Source organism: Pituophis catenifer, unplaced genomic scaffold (genome assembly GCF_029215685.1).
Source record: "Pituophis catenifer annectens isolate HBS135680 unplaced genomic scaffold, rPitCat1.0.hap2 SCAF_12, whole genome shotgun sequence".
In the NCBI taxonomy this organism is placed as follows: Eukaryota; Metazoa; Chordata; class Lepidosauria; order Squamata; family Colubridae; genus Pituophis; species Pituophis catenifer.
In genome coordinates this window covers 14,811,155-14,826,096 of record NW_027256892.1, presented here as the reverse complement: position 1 = coordinate 14,826,096, position 14,942 = coordinate 14,811,155, and the positions used below count along the sequence as shown (strand labels likewise).

The following is a 14,942-nucleotide window of genomic DNA, read 5'->3' as shown; positions in this document are numbered from 1 at the left end:
CATTTTTCTGTTTGAATTCATTCACAATTTCAAGGACTGTTCGGGCTTCACTCACATAGTTATGGCAGAAACTGGGGAGGGAGGAGGAACCCTGTTGCATTTCATTAAATACAACTCACGCTGTCATTAGTACAGGAGATTTATAAGGGGTTTAAAGTACCTTGGGCAGGTGCTAAGTCATGTTGTAAGAAGATGTGGCTAGAAGAAAATGAATATTTCCCCATGATATACTGCTGTCTTTGGGACTGCTGTGTCCTGCATATTGGTGAGCTTACACTTGGTCAGAATAGCAATAGCAATGGCATTTATTTATTTATTTATTTATTTATTTATTTATTTATTTATTTATTTATTTATTTATTTATTGGTTTGATTTATATGCCGCCCTTCTCCGGAGACTCAGGGCGGCTTACAATGCATTAAGCAATAGCCTTCATACTTTTGTATATAATAATAATAATAATAATAATAATTTTATTTCTATACCGCCCTTCTCCCGAAGGACTCAGGGCGGTGTACAGCATATTTAAAAACACAAACAAAACAATGATATAAAATTTAAAATAATTAAATAAATGGCTCAAATTTAAAACCCCAAAAAATTTAAATACCCCAATTTAAAACTATTGTATTGATAGTCCGGCCTGGCGGAACAACAGGGTCTTCAATGCGCAGCGAAACACCCGGAGGTCAGATATCTTACGAATTTCCGGGGGCAGTTCATTCCACAGGGCTGGGGCTCCCACAGAGAAGGCCCTCCCCCTGGGCGTCGCCAGCCGACATAACTTGGCTGACGGCACCCTGAGGAGACCCTCTCTGTGGGAACGAACTGGTCGGTGGGAGGCTATTGGTGGCAGAAGACGGTCTCGGAGGTATCCGGGTCCTATGCCATGGAGCGCTTTAAAGGTGGTAACCAACACCTTGAATCGCACCCGGAAGACCACCGGGAGCCAGTGCAGCTCGCGCAGGAGGGGTGTCACATGGGCATAACGGGTTGCGCCCATAACCACCCGCGCGGCCGCATTCTGGACCAGTTGGAGCCTCCGAGTGCTCTTCAAGGGGAGCCCCATGTAGAGAGCATTACAATAGTCCAACCGGGAAGTAACAAGGGCATGAGTGACCGTGCGCAGGGCGTCCCGATCCAGAAAGGGCTGCAACTGGCGAATCAGGCGAACCTGATAAAAGGCCCCCCTGGCCACGGCCGTCATATGCTCTTCTAAAGACAGCCGCGCACCCAGGAGGACACCCAGATTGCGAGCCCTCTCCGTGGGGGGCACCTGCTTAGTAGGGCTTTTGGCTCCCCCTAAGCGGTGTTCTTTTTTTATACAAAGTCAGCTTATTACCCCCACAATCCAGGTCCTCATTTTACCTACCTCGAAAGAATAGAAGGCTGAGTCAACCTTCAGCCTGGTTAGATTTGAACTTGCAGTAATTGCAGGCAGCTGGTGCTAGTTAACAGCACTTTAGTCTGCTGTGCCACCAAGGCTCTTGGTATATAGACTTATATACCGCTTCACAGTGCTTTACAGCAGGGGTAGGTTCTACTTACCTTTACTAATGGTTCACAACGGGGCTGCGCGTGCATACGCAGAAGCTTCTGCACATGCGCAGAAGTGTTCTGATGATGTCGGGGTCAGTGGGCGGAGCCTCCTTCTGGTTTTACTACTGGTTCTATAGAACCAGTGTGAACCGGGGGCAACCCACCATTGCTTTACAGCCAGTAGTGGGTTCCACTTATCTTCACTACCAGTTCGGAACTGGGAGCGCGCACGTGTGCACTTTGCTCACATGCAGCACTTCTGCACAAGTGATGACGTCTGGGCAGGTGGGCGGAGCCTCCCACCACCGCCACTACCGGTTTGGCCAAACTGGAGTGAATGGGTAGAAACCCACCACTGTTTACAGCCCTCTCTAAGTGATTTACAAAGTCAGCCTCTTGCCCCCAACAATCTGGGTCCTCATTTTACAAACCTCGGAAGGATGGAAGGCTGAGTCAACCTTGAGCTGGTCAGGATCAAACTCCTGGCAGTCAGCAGAGTTCGCCTGCAAATACTGCATTCTAACCCCTACACCACTCTTGTGACAGAGCCAAGAGTGTCACAAGCTTTTTATCCAGTAACTGAAACAGGGTTCAGGAACTGATGAAGGGATGAGAGAGAGAGATTCCATATTCACCATTAAGACCAATCCAGCCCAACTCTCACTCACTCACTCACTCACTCATCTGGGAAGTTTACTTACATTTCATTGAGCTCCATAGAACATACTGTAAGTAGTCAATCTTTTCACTTTTAAGAGCCAAGATGAGGGATCCTGCATAGTTGGGTGAAGACCAAAGTTACACCTCCAGAGATAGGATTCTGTGGGTGTGTTTCAACTGTCCTTCAGGCAGATTTGTTGTTTTTATTTAGACAGGGATTTATCCAATGTTCAATCCAACATGTTCTAAAAGTCAATAAGGCTTTCTCTCCCCCACCCCCCAAATAATATGCAGTACTACAGATGGCTAGTTTTTCACTGTGGTTGGCCAGAAGAAATTAACATTCTAGACTCTGTGTGGGAACCATTTTAGAATGAAAATGAATAATTTTCAACTGTTTGGGACCGCCTCCCACAATATTGTCCCACAGATTCCCTTATACACAATTTTGCTTTGTGTTGCTCACCTGCCTTCTGCAGAAAATGGCTGCGATGTAACTAAAATAGGGTGTATTAATTGGAAGCAACAGTCCATAGGAGGAGCATGAAGGTACTAGTTGCCCTAATCTTAAGGTCATTGAGAACAAAATACATAGTTAGGGTCACCAAGAATGCTCAAACCCAAACTTTTCTCCCAAAGCCAAAATTTCTCCCAGAGAACCTGAAAAAACTCTCCTCCAATTCCTAAATTCATCCAGTACCCCAAAACCTAAAATCACAAAACTCATCTTTTTACCAGATTGTAAACATTTGATATACTTTATAGCAGCTGGCAAGCTTTGCACAGACTTGGCCATTGTTGGGTGGCACTTAACTCCAGAAAGACAGGTCATTTTGTATGTGGCTTCCTGCCTTCCAGTGCTGATAAGTGGCATCTTGAAATGGGCAGGAAGGGACAGCTTATTGCTTAAGCTGCAGTGATGAATTAGTTCTCTTGGCAGCTTTATCCCACAATAGACTCCACTACGTGGAAATAGGGACCATTGCCCACACTTGAGAGACAATATTAGATGGTAAGGGGTGGTTCGTTTCATGATAATTGAGCAGTTTTCAAATTCATCTAGGGATGCAAAGAGAGACTGTCAAGTTGTTTAATGAGCCATTTAGCAAATCCCTCATGCATATTATCCCAGCAGCAACAATGCATATGAGCCTGCACATAGAAAAATATGCCCCCCAGTGATGCCATCCTGCAGGGCAAGGCCTCATTAGTCTGCTGAAATCATAACCGATGCCAACAGAGCTTGCTCAAAGGATCCATTTTGTTTGCTTTTACATTTGGGACTTATAAATGTAGCCTCTCCCCCCTTGCCTTCTGCTGCATGGCTCTTCCTCAAAGAGGACTAGACTCATGCTGAGCTTTTATTTGTTCAATGGCAACTTATTTAGGAACAGGACTTATATCCTGTGAAGGTTTCACTTTTAAGCTGAAAATTGTACCTTCCCCCAACACTTTTCCTTAATTCAAAACGCAGTTAAGGGGATTTAAAGATAAACCTTTAATGCCTTAATAGAATCATAATCTGCTTTTATGTCAGTTATAAAACTGTGTTGAGGGGCCACAGTTTTCAGAAAAGCTGAGGTAAATCATAGAGTTTTGAGTTATGTACATTTATTCATGATAATTAGACATCTCTTGAGCTTGGAAGAAGGCTATAGCGACCATTTTACACAAAGGTTCGAAAACAACCAGCTTTGAAAATACTAGTACTTCCAATTATACTGGGAAGGTTGAAATTTTTGGACTCCTTTAACCTAATCAGCTATTGTGATTTCATAATATGGATTTTTATAGTTGGGGACAATTCTTCTCACTCCTTGCATTGAATTTTTGAAATTATCCAATGTCTCCAGGTTTCTTTTAGAGGGGTCTCCAACCTCAGCAACTTTAAGCCTGGCTGACTTAAATTCCCAGAATTCCCCAGCCAGCTTGGCTGGGGAATTCTGGGAGTTGAAGTCTGCCAGGCTTAAAGTTGCCAAGGTTGGAGATCCCTATTTTAGATGTAAAGATCAAAACATGGTCAATCCAGGATATGAGAAAAGCTGGAATGTTTGGGCAGATATTTAATGGTAAAAGTTGAAGTTCCTCTCTGCTCATGATGAAGGTGTGCATATACACAATTGGAGAGAGATCTTACAAAACCCCAGCATATCATTCTCAACATGTTAGCACCAGCATGGCAGCAATCTTATGCTTTCTGTGCCTGACAATAAGCTGTATACCGCCAGGATTACTTTTGACTGCATTTAGTATCTAACAGAAAAGTATTCCGGGTTTTAATAAATGATTTTTATCCATGTGGAATGCAAGTCTTAGCTTTTAATTAGAAATGTGAACAGCCTGGTATACAAGGGATATTTTTTTCCAGGTCTTTTTAATGAACGTAAAGGCAACATTTAGTCTCTGCTCATCATTCACAGTGAGCAGTTATTGTGGTGCTTCAGAACATGATGTCCCTTGCAACTCCTTTTTTGCATCACTTGCTTGTGAGGCAGTTTACTTTAGAGGGGAAAGTGGCTAATTAGGAGACCCAATTGAGGCTCACAAAAGGATCTACTGTATAGCATAAAGAAAATGATCCTCTGGTCCTTTAATACTAAGTACTGTATCTGGGTCATCCAATGAGCTGTTTGGTGGGAGACTACAGGTCATTCTTCCTTTGTTGATCAATAGTTAATAATAGGAATATTCTAATTCAGAGGTTTCATGAGTATGAAATATAAGATGCTGGGACTAAAATGAATAACATTCTCCCTTTCTTACCCTCTTTGCTTTTGCAGGAAGCAGAATGAAGCGCTAGGTAGCTCTGTCCTTAGCAGGAGCCTTCTTACAGTATATTGTACTAGCTGAATGCCTATGCTTCCCCATGAAACTATGTGATCGGGCGTGATAAATTGACACTTAAAGCCTGAAACTTAATGTACAATGTGTAACTCCGTAGCATCAGAGCGTGTTAATATAAGGCAACTGGCAGTTGGGACAGAGGGGGAGGGGGAGTAGAATGTCCCAGCCCTCAGGCTGGATGAGTCATGTGCTGGCCATGCCCGGTTTAATGAAGTTTATATGTTAATATGTTTATATTAACATCAGAGCATGTTAATATAAGGCAACTGGCAGTTGGGACAGAGTTCCTTTCAGGTGGGGAGTAGAATGTTTAACTCCTTAGCATCAGAGTGGGTGAATATAATACTGTATATGAAATACTAATGATCTGATGGTCATTTCAAAAAATCCTTTTTAGCAAGCATCTAGAAGCCAAGAGGAGCATTCATGCAAAATTTCAAGGTTGAACTGTGGGGTCCTTGGTGCTCTTTTAGCTTGGTTGTTTTCTTCCAGATATTTCACCACCCAAATATGTAACAGAGCTGATGATGTTACCTAGTTGGGTAATGAAAAGTCTACAAGAAAACAACCCCGCTCAGAGAGCACCAAGACCCTCATGGAATATCCTGTTCTAGGTAATTCAAGGAGGATTTGAAATTAGAATTCATAGATATATTACAAAAATGTTCAGGAGTGGAAAATGAGTCCTATGAACCGAGACTGAGGAAACTGGCTCTATTCAACTCTGAGAAGCATATATTGTGATGTCCTAGCCAAAAAAGTTCCTTAATGCCCCAGAGTGTTGGACCTGAAATGGTAGCCTTAAATCATGGGAAGGTAATGCTAGTTGAATGTTAGAGAGGGGGGAAAAAATCTTCCTTAAAGCAAGAAAAGTTAAATAGGGAAGCCAATTATCTTGGAAAATGGGAGGCTAAACTCCTGAAGCTAAATTACACACACACACTTCTCTGGATTCATTCTTGGCTAAAAGTGTCTCAATCTTTTTCGTTGCCTGAGAAAGGGGGGGGGACTTTCAAAAAAGACAAAAGTCGCTCATTATGCTTAGGCCAGCGGAAGGGAGCTCATCCCTGTGTTGCCTAGACAACAAGGGTATGCTTATACCGCTCATCTCTTCAGGCCTTGCTACAGCCTGTGAGGGAACAGCAGGGGAAATCACCTGGTTGCCTAGGCAACCGGGCGATATTCCGTCTCTTCTGGCTTTGTGATGTGACTCAGATTTGTGATGGTAGAGTTTGCAAAGAGCCACAAAAGCTTATTGCATTCCAAAGCTTGTCATTCCATGACCTACAAGCCATATTTCCATTTCACTCATTTTATTCATAGGAATAGTTAGTATTTCACCAGTTACATATTTCAGAATGAATTGACCATTTTGGCACTTCCTGGATTTCCCTTCCCCAATATGGCACCTTCCACACAGAATGGATTTAAAAAAAAAAAAAATTAGGCTGTTTTATGACTGTAATAAAGATGGGTTTGAATTGATTTGATTTGATTCTGTAAATTGTGTCCGATATACATGGAAGGTTACCAATTTAAGAGAGGCTTTCCTGGATTTTAGTGGATCAGAACAGTTTTCTTTGAATTGGACTGGAAACATTTCTTTCAGCATCCATTTTTATCCAATCCACATTACCTTTTTCTTTCTTTGAGGAACTCATGAAAATGTTTCACACACAGGCACTGTTTACCTCGAAAGGGACATGCTAGCATGTATTAATCCTAAAAAAAAAACATTCTACACAAACAAAATTTGTACTTGGATGTGTTTTTGACCTGAGACTACGATTACAAAATTTAGAGGCATATGAAAACAAATTAAAAAAACAAAACCCAAGAAGAATTTGATTTGCCAACAGCACTAATTCAATGTGTATTATGGAAACTTTGGAAGTGAAGTAATTTGATGATGTTCAAAGATCTTATTCTGCTTTTCGGGTGCGAAAAACTTCATCCATTAGTGTATCAAGCATTTAGAGCTCCCAGAGTCCACGTTCAAACATTCATTCTGCTTCTTATCTCTTTCTCCAGGTTCAGCATCTTCTTTTACTCAGCAACCTCAGGACCAAGTGGTGATTGCTGGACAACCTGTGACCCTCCTGTGTGCTATTCCTGAATATAATGGAATTGTGCTATGGATTAAAGATGGACTCGCCCTTGGAGTAGGAAGGGATCTCTCCAGTAAGAATATATATATATTTAATTGTTATTTATTCATTAAATGTATATGCTGCCCATCTCACTGTCAAGCAACTCTTATTTGTTTGTTAAATATTTTTACTTCTCATTTGGCCAGATCAGGAGTGTTGCAGTGGCCTAGAGGTGGAGCTCTCGCCTCACAGTCAGGAGGCTGTGAGTTCGATCCTAGGTAGAGGCAGATATTTCTCTCTCTGGGCACACTGAGAATATATCTGCTGAACAAAACTCCACATTGGTGACAGGAAGGGCATCCTGCCATTAAAACACTCTGCTAGCTCCATTCAGTTGCCCAGACTCCACCCCGCAAGGGATTATGGGGTTGTTAAAAGAAGATGGTGATGATTTGGTTAGATTGATTCTTACCTACCTCAGACGGCTCTTATTAGATGCTAATCAAGAACAACATAGTGAATTTCTAACATACGCAATGCACACACACACATCTCTTCTCACCACAAAGCAAACACCTTTCCCTAGTTATATGTTTATCCATAGTTTTGACAACAATTACAAGCTGGGAAATAATAATGCTTTTTGTGGCTGGGTAGCTGTGCCTTCACGGCCCAGTAACTACATAGATATCCCTGCAGTTTTCTTAGATAGATTTTTGGAAGTGGTTTGCCAGTGCCTTTTCCTTGTGTCTGAGAGAAAGTGACAGGCCAAAGATTTTCCAATGGCTTTGTGCAGAACTAGAATTAGAATAACAGAGTTGGAAGGGACCTTGGAGGTCTTCTAGTCCAACCCCCTGCTTAGGCAAGAAACCGTATACCCGTGATGGCGAACCTATGGCACGCTTGCCACAGGTGACACGCGGAGCCATATCGTTGGGCACGCGAGTGTTGCCCTAGCTCAGCTCCAGCCCGCGCATCTGAGTTTTGGGCCTTCCAGGCCCACTAGAAGTTGGCAAACAGGCCTTTTTTGGCCTCCAGAGGGGTGGGAAGCCTGTTTTCGCCCTCCCAAGGCTCCAAGGAAGCCTCTGGAGCCTGGGGAGGGTGAAAAACAGGCCTACCGGCTCCACTGTGCCATCACATGCAAAAAGCAGAGGGAACATGAGCATGCGTGGGGCGCATTGAATTATGGGTATGGGCACACATGCACATGACCCCCCCCCCCCGTGCTCCCCTTGCTTTTGGCATGCGATGGCAAAAAGGTTAGCCATCACTGCCCTATACCATTTCAGACCAATGGTTATCCAATCTCTTATTAAAAACTGCCAGTGTTGGAGAATTCACAACTTCTGGAGATAAATTATTCCACTGATTAATTGTTCTAACTGTCAGGAAATTTCTCCTTAGTTCTAGGTTGTTTCTCTCCTTGATTAGTTTCCACCCATTGCTTCTTGTCCTGCCCTCAGGTGCTTTGGAGAATAGCTTGACTCCCTCTTCTTTGTGGCAGCCCCTGAGATATTGGAACACTGCTCTTGTCAGAGTTTGTTGCAGAAATAATCAAATCCAGAAAGCACACACAGACAGCTGATTCAGCTGGATTCATTAACTTCTTTATATACATATAACACACGAAGATAAATGGACAATACCAATAGCTGATTCTTCTAACGTGGTAGAGAGTTACAAGCAAAACACAAGCAGAGTACAGCAGACTTCAGAGTTGCAGACTAGCTTGCAGCTTTCGCACAGACTCAGAGCTGAGCCACGCCCAGCCTTCTTGCTTAAGTTTCTGTTTCCAAAACAGCCCTCATTGGCTGACCTTGTTACCATGTCTCCCAGTCATGAATATTCTGACAGCTATCATGTCACCCCTAGTCGTTTTCATTAAAGTAAAATACCCAATTCCAGCAACCGTTCTTTATATGTTTTAGCCTCCAGTCCCCTAATCATCTTTGCTGCTCTTCTCTGCACTCTTTTTAGAGTCTCAACATCTTTTTTACATCGTGGCGACCAAAACTGAATGCAGTATTCCAAATGTGGCCTTACCAAGGCATTATAAAGTGGCATTAACACTTCACGTGATCTTGATTCTATCCCTCTGTTTATGCAGCCTAGAACTGTGTTGGCTTTTTTGGCAGCTGCAGCACACTGCTGGCTCGTATTTAAATGATTGTCCACTAGGACTCCAAGATCACGGTTACTACTATTGAGCGTATACTCATTTTGTTTTTCTTGTCTAAATGTAGAACCTTACTTTTTTCACCATTGTATTTCATTTTGTTAGACAGCACCCAATGTTCTAGAATACCCTTTTCCCCAGCTTTGGTCCAGTGCCTTATCTACTAGACCAAACTGTCTCTCACTGAAGTGGTTAAGACCAGGCTATTTTGGTTCTTTCCTGATTTTCAAACATTTGTCTTTATGGAAGTGCTTAGGTGCACTGAGAACCAGTTTGGTCTAGTGGTTAAGGCACCAGGCTAGAGACCAGGAGTTCTAGTCCCACCTCAGCCATGAAAGCCAGCTGGGTGACTTTGAGCCAATCACCAGGAGCCTGTGAGTTCTAGTCATACCTTAGGCATCAATGCTGGCTGAGTGCCTTTGGACCAGTCCCTCTCTCTCTCTGTCCAACTCACCTCACAAAGTAGGAAGGAGTATTATATACATTCACTGAGGTAGTGAAATTCAAATATTTTCACTACTGGTTCTGTGGGTGTGGCTGGGGGGGGCGTGGTATGGCTTGGGGGTGTGGCTTGGGGGCGTGGCTTGGGGGGACATGGCAGTGGAAGGATACTGCAAAATCTCCATTCCCACCCCACTCCAGAGGAAGAATACTGCAAAATCCCCATTTCCTCCTCATTTCTGGGGGAAGGATATTGCAAAATCTCCATTCCCACCCCATTCTGGGACCAGCCAGAGGTGGTATTTGCCGGTTCTCCAAACTACTCAAAATTTCCGCTACCGGTTTTCCAGAACCTGTCAGAACCTGCTAAATTTCACCCCTGATTCACTGCCTTTACATTATAAAGTAATAAAGATGGGCTTAAAATAAAATATAATAAAGCCCTACCTTACTTCTTTTGTTTTCCACTGCAGAAATCCTATCTCCTGATCTCAGAAGGCACTAGAGGAAGGAGGCTAAGACTGACCAGCCTTGCTCTGAATACCGTGTGCATTTCTTTAATTTTGTTGTGAGCCAGCCAAGTCCTCGAGAGATTAGCGCACCCTTTTAAACTTGTACAATACTTATACAAGTTTAATCGAGAATAATATAACTTTGTCAGATTTATATCCGACCACAGAAATAAGCAGACCCTTGGCGGCTGCTTTTGCTTGTGGTAAGAATCAAACTTCGAACAACTGTGTGCCTCCCAGTTATAAACATTCCAGGGTACGGCATACTTATAAACAGAGCCTTGAGAGTTTGCTATAAAATGGGAATCCTGCTTCAGGCTTCAGAGCAATGATGTGAGAGCCCTTTTTCTCTTAACATACCGAAGGGAGTGATCTATGCATTCAAGAGGGACCGAATCAGCTTCAGGGCATTACACAAGCCAAGTTCTGTTCATTTTTTTTTTTATTTTTTTTTTTGGCTGAGTTAGCTTATTTTAAAAAAATGTTCCTGTTCTCCTTACTAAGCTTCCTTGTCTGCATTTTGAGATTTAAGTAATCAACCATCTTCTTTCACATCTCCTTGCTGGTGGAAACTGCATGATGCCTATTGCTAATATATTTGAAACAGTCTGTTCTCTGCCTACCCAAATTTGAGGATACCTTAAAACGGGTAACAAGAGCTAATGTGGTTGACATCTCATTCTGAAAAATTTGAGCAATTATCTTTCTTGGGTCTGATTTATCAAGCTGGGCTTCTGACTGCTTCTGGAATTCTGACTCAGCTAGTCATCTAATTAACTAAATACAAACAAAGTCTTCATTTGTTTTTCTCGCGGTTCATGGGAGCAAATCTTGCTGTTGCTAGCTTGGAAAAAAAAAGGCTTCAAAAGCATATAAGTTAATGCCAAGATACCTCTATCTTGCAGCACATTAACAATATAACTTGAGAAGAAGTGAAATTTGGGGAGGTCTTTAAACCTTCCGTCCCTTAGTAAACTGGGAAGATGAAATTAAAAATGCTTGTTGCCCGGTCAGGATCCTACTTAAACCTCTGCTGTTAAAAGCAGTTAATAATGTCCCCTTGTTAATGTCCATATAAGGCCAGTATTTGATAAACAAAGAAGCTCTTAAATAAAGATAAGCTTCATTCAAGATGCTGGGATGAGGACAAAGTTTCCACACAACAAACACAGTTTGAATGAAGTCCTTGGGGTACTTCGTGAAATGAAAGGATGTGCTTCAACATTCATCTAAATATGGATTCCTACCAGTATGCTTAAAGTATGAAGTGCCTAAATTCTCTTCCAGGCATTAGAGAAGTCCTCTTCTTAAGTGTCCTCTTTTATTCAAAAGCAAAGTGAAGTAAAGCAAAACTAAACAAAATAACAATGTCCACTCAGTAGAGGCAAGAAAGTGGGAGAACAGAGTTGAAAAGTGGTTTTTAAAAAGATGAATTCCTGTGATAGATGAGGGTTTTTCTTCTTTGTCACCATTTGTCCTTCCTCTGAAAGAATGACTTTAAAAAAACAAACCCGTTGAGTAGGTTTTAAAAAATAGTTGAACTTATTTTTTTGCCATTAAGTTTCCTTCTTCAGATTGCCTTCAAAATTTTATTCTGGTTTATCAGTAGCACCAAATGTCTTCCTTCCTTCCTTCCTTCCTTCCTTCCTTCCTTCCTTCCTTCCTTCCTTCCTTCCTTCCTTCCACTCTAGTTCAAGGGTTCCCCAACTTATTTTTGAGAGGAATCATAGGCAAGAAAAACCAAATGCACAGGTACAGTATAGGTGGGATCTGGCTCAATAGTAGTAACTGTGAGAAGGATCATGGACAATCACTTAAATATGAGCCAGCAGTGTGTTGCAGCTGCCAAAAAAGCCAACACAGTTCTAGGTTGCATTAACAGAGGGATGAAATCAAGATCACGTGAAGTGTTAATACCACTTTAGAATGCCTGGGTAAGGCCACACTTGGAATACTGCATCCAGTTTGAGTCTCCATGATGTAAAAAAAGATGTTGAGATTCTACAAAGAGTGCAGAGAAGAGAAACAAAGATGATTAGGCTGGAGACTAAAACTTAAAGAACAGTTGCTGGAATTGGGTATGTCTAGTTTAATGAAAAGAAGGACTAGGGGTCACATGATAGCAGTATTCCAATATCTCAGGGGTTGCCACAAAGAAGAGGGGGTCAACCTATTCTCCAAAACACCTGAAGGCAGGACAAGAAGCAATGGATGGAAACTAATTAAGGAGACAACCAACCAAGATCTAAGAGAAATTTCCTGACAGAACAATTAATCAGTGAAACAATTTGTCTCCAGAAGTTGTGACTGCTCTAACAATGGAAGTTTTTAAGAAGAGTTTGGACAGCCATTTGTCTGAAATGGTATAAAGTTTCCTGCCTGAGCAGGGGGTTGGACTAGAGGTCCTCCAAGGTCCCTCCCAACTCTGTTATTCTGTTCTGTTCTGTTTTGTGAATATCTTCAAAAGAAGAAGGATGGGGATAGGTTTAATGCTCCAGAAGACTGGGTGGGTTTGGAGGGTCTTGAAATGAAGATTTAGAAAAAGAATCGGAAGATGTGATCCAACTTTTTAAATAGTCCTTATATCATTCTTTTTTAAAAAAAAAAATCATCACCTGAAAAAGGCTGTAGGGTATGACATGAATAATCTTGTCTGGTGAACTTTGTGTTATTCCAGATTTCTTCTTGATGGGTTGGAAAATCAGTATATAAAAAGGTAAAGGTAAAGGTTCCCCTCGCACATATGTGCTAGTTTTTCCCGACTCTTGGGGGCTGTGCTCATCTCCGTTTCAAAGCCGAAGAGCCAGCGCTGTCTGAAGATGTCTCCATGGTCATGTGGCCGGCATGACTAAACACTAGAGGCCCACAGAACGCTGTTACCTTCCCATCAAAGGTGGTCCCTATTTTTCTACTTGCATTTTTTACGTGCTTTCGAACTGCTAGGTTGGCAGAAGCTGGGACAAGTAATCAGAGCTCACCCCATTATGCGGCACTAGGGATTTGAACTGCTGAACTGCCGACCTTTTGATCGACAAGCTCAGCATACTTAGCCATTGAGCCACCGTATCCCTTCTTCCTGATGGGTGGGAAAATTGGTGCATACGTGCTACTTATTAGCTCCAATTCTGGTTCCATTATGTACCCCACAGGTTATCCACGCTATTTGGTTGTGGGGGATCACCTCTCAGGGGAGCATCACCTGAAGATCCTGAGAGCAGATCTCCAAGATGATGCAGTATATGAGTGCCAAGCCATTCAAGCGGCCATCCGTTCCAGACCAGCCCGGCTGACCGTTCTTGGTAGGGATGTCATTTTTTTCTTGGAAAATGATGGGATTTATTTCTTCCCTGAATGGGAAAGGAACAAAATGTCCTTTGAAATGAGCACCTGGTTTTCAGAACACAGGTTGGCATTACGTGGTAAGAATTGCCTGGGTTATTTCAAATGAATTGCCTGAAGGCGATTCAGGGGAGGTCAACATTCAGGAGAAAAAGGTAGGTGAAAATGGCAGTCCTGTGATATATTTCCTCCTCTTTCTCCTTAATGGCAGTGCTGGGCATAGCTGTGATCAGAGATGGGGGTGAAGGCATAATGAGACCTTGTCACAGTAGAGATAAGGGCGTGCAGATATTAAGGGAAGGAATGCAGAAATGACTGTGTAAAGACATATAACATTCCTAAGCCTTAAAAATATAGATGGTCTGCCAAAACAGCTACAGCAAAGAAACTCCAATCTTTGAAGCAAAAGTGGGGTTATCGGGATCCCGAAATCTGCATGCAACTTCAAGACCCACTTTCTTTCACATTCTTTGACCGTAATTGCTGAACATTTAAGCTGTCTTCTTCTGCTGCTTTAAGGCATCAAACATGTGGAAACTTTAAATGCAAACATTGGCTTCCCGCAGCAGAAAGGATCAGAAAGAGCCAAAACCACTTCTGTTAACTCTAGTACAACCCACCCGCAACAAACAAAAACCCCATCCCTTCCTGTTTGCATCACCTTCCTACCATTGTAGCTGCAAGGTTCTTACCCAAATTTAAGTGGGGCACCCAGTTGCTAAAAGGTTACCCTGCTGTAGGCAGCTATTTTCTCTAAAGCACTGAGAGAGGAATGTTGTGGCCCACCAGCGGCCAGCTGAGCTGGCAGCAGATTCGGACAGTGAGGAGGTTGGGGAGGAACGTGAGCCAGTCCTGGAGTCTGGGGAAGGCTCAGACGATGGCAGAGAGGGAGCAAAGGCCACCTGGTAGTTCTTTGCTGCCTCTGGAGTTTCCGGAATCGGACATCAGTGAGGCAGAAGAACAGTGTGAGCCTGTTCCCAGTGTGCTCATGCACAGAGCTGCCAGGAGACAGGAACAATTAAGGAAACAGGGTCAACTTGGGAGTAAGGCTTGGAGATGATTGGCCCCTCCCATAAGACATAAAAGAGAAGCGAATGGGACGTGAGCTTTTGCAGGAAGCAATTTCTTCATCTGGCCAATTCAAAATTTGAAAATTCTGTTTGTGACTCTGTGCCAAGTTTGGCCTTGCCCTGGAAATTAGCTCTTTGGCAGCATTACACGTGAGATAGGTGGGTGTTGATAATCTTTCTCTGAAAGACTGTTTATCAGCCCTTGTGGGCTGTAAAAGAAAGTAATTTACAGCCATAAGAATTAAAGAGGTTTGCCTGGACTAAGTTTAT

General features: G+C 42.7%; 1 protein-coding gene across 1 annotated transcript in view; it reads left to right on the top strand.

Moving 5' to 3' along the window:
• The window catches only part of KIRREL3 (kirre like nephrin family adhesion molecule 3), a 375,859-nt gene that overhangs the window by 55,411 nt on the left and 305,506 nt on the right, over nt 1-14,942 (top strand). The window contains exons 3-4 of the mRNA XM_070952317.1: nt 7,076-7,225; nt 13,413-13,562. Of these exons, the coding sequence (XP_070808418.1) occupies nt 7,076-7,225; nt 13,413-13,562 (300 nt within the window). The remainder of the gene's footprint in view (nt 1-7,075; nt 7,226-13,412; nt 13,563-14,942) is intronic.